Here is a 5,563-nt window from a genome sequence, read left to right as displayed (position 1 = left end):
AACGTCATAAAGATAGCACATTTTCTTTATTGAGATCAGGTCACATTCACAACTCAATATGGAGGGTGCGTCAGCACCAACTCCGCCCACAGATAAGGAGCGGCCACTCAGGGCCCGCCGGCGGAAATGGGAGGGGCCGATGGCCCGGCCGGCTGGCAGGGTGGCTGGCCGGTGGCCTTGGGGGCGGAGCCAACCAAGATAAACAGGGTGAGCGGTGCATGAAGACCTCACCGGCATTACCAGCCGACAGTTACAGCTAAACCGTGAGGGACGGAGTAACGCCGTGCGGCCCCAGTGACACACGCACACACACACACGCCCCCAGCCCTTGAGTATGGACTATTGTTTCTGATCGCTTTTATCATACCTCCCGTGTGTGATGGCCTGAAGGCGGCTGCCGCGGCCCGCCCCTCCCTGGACCAGCGCACTGCTGGGGTGACGATGTTAAGTGTGGCCGTGTGGGACGCCCGCTCAGCCATGGCCCGCACTCCGCTCAAACACTCCTTCTCCATCAACTCCATCCTGCCGGAGACGGCCCTGGACAACCCCACCACTCTGCCCAGGGACGCGCCCACGCCCAAGGACGAGCTCCTCATGGACGACGTGGAGATGACGACGGCCGAGGAGGACGAGGAAGAGGAGGTGGACATCGACGTGACGGGCGCCGTCAGCCCCGGGGCCATGTCGGACTCCGAGGCCGAGGACCAGAACGACAAAGACGACAAAGAGGATAAGAAGGAGGAAGGGAGCGAGAAGAAGGACGGGGAGGAGAAGAAGAAGCACGAGAAGCCCTCCTTCAGCTACAACGCCCTGATCATGATGGCCATCAGGTCCTCGCCGGAGAAGCGGCTGACGCTGAACGGCATCTACGAGTTCATCATGAAGAACTTCCCCTACTACCGGGAGAACAAGCAGGGCTGGCAGAACTCCATCCGCCACAACCTGAGCCTGAACAAGTGCTTCGTCAAGGTGCCCCGCCACTACGACGACCCCGGCAAGGGCAACTACTGGATGCTCGACCCCTCCGCCGACGACGTCTTCATCGGCGGCACCACGGGCAAGCTCCGCCGCCGCTCCACCACCGCCTCCAGGAACCGTCTCGCCGCCTTCAAGCAGTCGCTCCTCGGCCGGTTTGGTTGCTATCCGCCCTTCGGCCTGGCGCCTTACGCGGCGGCCGCCGCTGCAGCAGGGCTAGGCGGAGCGCTGGCGCCGGGCTCCCTCCCTGTGTCCCTGCCGGGAGCGCTGCCCGGAGCCCTGGCTTCGGCGCCCCTCTACCAGCAGGCTACTGCCGCCGCTGCTGCCGCAGCCGCACTCTACCGAGGCTACTCCCCCTCTTACTACTCCAGCCCCCTGCCCGCAGGCCCGGCGCCGCTGACGGGCCCAGCGCCGCCCTCAGGCCTGCCCAAGCCGACGGCCCTCACGCCCGGGGCCTCCCACCCGCCCACCACCTCCTTCAGCGTAGACCGGCTCTTGTCTGACACGCCGGTCAGCGCGCCGCCCCCATCGTCCTCTCTGGCTGGCCCCTCGCCCCTCCTCCTGGGGGGCCTGGGCGGCGCGCCCTCCGTCTCGCCTTACGACGTGTACCGCACTTCCCTGCTCTCCCAGGCTGGCCTGGGTCCCGCTCTGGGCGGCGTCGGTGCCACCCTCAGCCCCGCCCTGGCCGCCCCCGCCGGCATCAATGTGCCGGGGCTGGGGGGCGGCGCCCCTGGCAGCCCCGGCACCAGCCTGGCCCCCGTCGTCACCACCAGCACCAGCACCAGTGACACGCCCCCAGGCCGCCCACCCGTCTTCAAGCCCGTGACGGTGGTGGCGCGACCCAGCTAGTGCCGCCCACAGTGGGTGGCCGTCCTGTATATACTGTATGTATGTCTGGTCTGCTGTGTACAGTCCGTGTCTGTGACCAAAGTTGTACAGCTGTGTGTATAAAGGTTATATAAATTATATACCGTCAATAATAATGAACAAGTTCAGAGAGTGTTTTCTTACAGCCCTGCCCACACTCCTGCCACCATCACTAACCTAGCCCTGCCCACACTTGCTGCCACCATCACTAACCCAGCCCTGCCTACACTCCTGCCACCATCACTAACCCAGCCCTACCCATACCGCTCTACATGCTGCTACCATCACTAGCCCAGACCTACCCACACTACACCTGCTGCCACCCAACCCTGCCCACACCACACCTGCTGCCAACATCATTAACCCTGCCCACACCACACCTGCTGCCAACATCATTAACCCTGCCCACACCACACCTGCTGCCAACATCATTAACCCTTCCCACACCACACCTGCTGCCAACATCATTAACCCAGCCCTGCCCACACTACACCTGGTGCCACTACCACTAAACCCAGCCCTGCCAACACCACACCACCACCACTGACCACCGCACCCTTCCCCGCCACCCAACATAAGCGCACATACACCACCACCTTGCCAACACATCACATACTGCGCAGCTTTAACTAAACCCAGGACACTGCGTACCACAGCACCGTCCGTACCACTGCGTACCGTCCGTACCACAGTGCACACCGTCCGTATCACTGTGCGTAACGTACGTACTACAGTGCGTACCGTCCGTACTACAGTGCGTACCGTCAGTACCACAGTGCGTACCGTCCGTACTACAGTGCGTACCGTCCGTACCATCGTGCGTACCGTCCGTACCAAAGTGCGTGCCTCTGTACCACAGTGCGCACCGTCTGTACCACTTTGCCACAAGTCTCTCTTCACCTCCCTTTCAGTCCTTATTCTGCCTCACTGGCGCAGGAACAATGAATTACTGGAATGATAATCCAGTAACAGACACACACACACACACACACACACACACACACACACACACACACACATACACACACACACACACACACACACACACACACACACACAAATACAATCTGTATAAATGATATAAGCGGCAGATTGAAAACTGAAGCAACAGAAAGAAGTTTTAAGAACAGAAATAATCATTACGAAAATTCAGAATCTTTGATATATATATATATATATATATATATATATATATATATATATATATATATATATATATACATATATATATATATATATATATATATATATATATATATATATATATATATATATATACATAGGAACGGAGAAACAGTAATTAATGAGACTATATTAATACATTATGCACTTGAAAATATTATATAAGATATGGATCTATAACCAAGTCAACACTTTACAGCTCAATATTGACGTAATGAATATACAAAATTATGAAAATGCCACAAATGGAAAACCAATGATGATAATATCATCAAGCAAAATCAGTATCATTAAATATTTATTCCAATAATAATAATAATGATAATATTAATAATATTAATAATAATAATGATAATAATAATAATAATAGTAATAATAATGAATAATAATAAGAATAATAATAATAATAATAATAATAATAATAACAATAATAATGCAAACAGTGAAGATAATAATTACTACTATTTTCATCATTAATACAATAACGATGTTATTATTATTATAATTATAATCAATATTATCATTATTATAATCATTATTATGATTATTATCATAATTATCATTATAATTATCATTATTATTTCGTACTGTTCTAAAAGCTCTTTTCTCTCTATACACTTTACACTTTGCCGCTAATCTGCGTGCTGGCTTCTGTATAACACTCAAAACTTTTTTTTTTCTTTCACATTTCCTCTTGCAGACGTGCGTGCACGGGTAGACGTGCGTGCACGGGTAGACGTGCGTGCATAGGCAGACGTGCGTGTACGGGTAGACGTGCGTGCACGGGTAGACGTACGTGCACGGGTAGACGTGCGTGCATGGGCAGACATGCGTGCACGGGTAGACGTGCGTGCTCGGGTAGACGTGCGTGCAGGGGTAGAGGTGCGTGCACGGGCAAACGCGCGTGCACGGGTAGAGGTGCGTGCACGGGCAAACGTGCGTGCACGGGTAGACGTGCGTGCACGGGTACACAGCCTATCTCGGTGAAAGGGGCGACCGTTTCTAACTCTACCAACTCACTTCTTCTTGTGATCTTTTTCCTTTTCTATTTTAGTTCGTTTGTTAATCTTTCATTATACTCCCATGACGTGACGCACCTCAGATACACACACACACACACACACACACACACACACACACACACACACACACACACACACAGTTTCCTCTCTCTGTCTCTCTCTCTCTCTCTCCAGTTCGGCTGTCAAACAGGGATCTTGAGACCCACTTCTAAAGACTGTGTTTGTCTGTTTACTGATATCTGGTACTGATTCCTCTTGAGACATATCTCTGAGGAAGCCTTAATCAATATCCACCAAGAACGTTCTCTCACAAGGTATGTCGCTGGGGTTTGAATCGTCAACCTTCTGTTCTCTTCTGGCTATCCCTAACACCACCCCTCACTCTCTCACACCCGGGTCTATATATATATTTCCAGACACATCAGACGAAGTAACGAACCTGTCCCTCTCAAATCCACTTCTCGGATGGCATATTCCCTGATCCACTTCAAGGTGTGGAGATTGGGTAAGATAGGGTAAACATTCCTATGGTCTTTTGAACTACCTTCTGGTCTCCTCCTCAGACTACATTCTGGCCTCCTCCTCAAACTACATTCTGGCCACCTCCTCCTCAAACTACATTCTGGCCTCCTCCTCAAACTACATTCTGGTGGCCTCCTCCTCAAACTACATTCTGGCCTCCTCCTCAAACTACATTCTGGCCTCCTCCTCAAACTACATTCTGGTGGCCTCCTCCTCATCAGCGGTCTTGTGTTCCTCAGCAAATAACCAAAACTGTACTCCAACGCTGTGTGTCCACTGGCCACCGCCACCACCCACCACCTCTGCTGCTGCCGCCACCACCGCCGCTGCTGCTGCTGCACTCCACCACTTCTTTCAAATGTGCTCGATTTGTGTCTCGTCTCGTCACAAGTGCCTCAATAAACTCAGATTTGGACAGGATTTGCCCGCGGTGGAGACGCGCTCCAGTTAACCTCAATGCCTGTAAAACTTACCTCAATCTCCTACCACCACCCCACACAGACACACACACTCGCTCACTCTCCCGTTTTTTCTTTATATATATATATATATATATATATATATATATATATATATATATATATATATATATATATATTTTCAACGCCTCACGAACTTCTTTTTGTTCATAGTCTTTTACTGACTGTGTAATTCGACCACTCGGAATAATACATATGGTCAATGTAACGATTCGTCTATCCTGTAATCCCCTCCTCATCACACATTAATGGTTGAATCTGCCATTAATATTCTAATTCTTTTGCCCGCTGTCAGAGACTGTAGTCTACTGGGCACACATCCCTCATATTCAACCTGCGAGCGACAGAACCAAAGAATTTATAGAGGAGGTCATACACACACAAAAGGATCTTTGACAGACCTGAGTTGAGTTTTTAATCGTCAGTTGTCATAAATTTGATTCCTTTAACAAAATCAGTCTTTCTATACGATAAATTTATCCACTAGATGCAAAAAAATTATCTGGACACAATTTT

General features: G+C 50.7%; 1 protein-coding gene across 1 annotated transcript; it reads left to right on the top strand.

Annotated features, from left to right (window-relative positions):
* The first annotated feature begins 238 nt into the window (after nt 1-238).
* LOC139764436 (uncharacterized) lies at nt 239-1,970 on the top strand. The gene has a single exon (XM_071690988.1). It carries the CDS (start codon nt 442-444, stop codon nt 1,822-1,824), a length of 1,383 nt encoding a protein of 460 aa, XP_071547089.1. The 5' UTR covers nt 239-441; the 3' UTR covers nt 1,825-1,970.
* The last annotated feature ends 3,593 nt before the right edge of the window (nt 1,971-5,563 follow it).

Source organism: Panulirus ornatus, chromosome 50, assembly GCF_036320965.1.
Source record: "Panulirus ornatus isolate Po-2019 chromosome 50, ASM3632096v1, whole genome shotgun sequence".
In the NCBI taxonomy this organism is placed as follows: domain Eukaryota; kingdom Metazoa; phylum Arthropoda; class Malacostraca; order Decapoda; family Palinuridae; genus Panulirus; species Panulirus ornatus.
The sequence above is the reverse complement of the archived record's forward strand: the minus strand, read 5'-3'. Positions and strand labels throughout refer to the sequence as shown.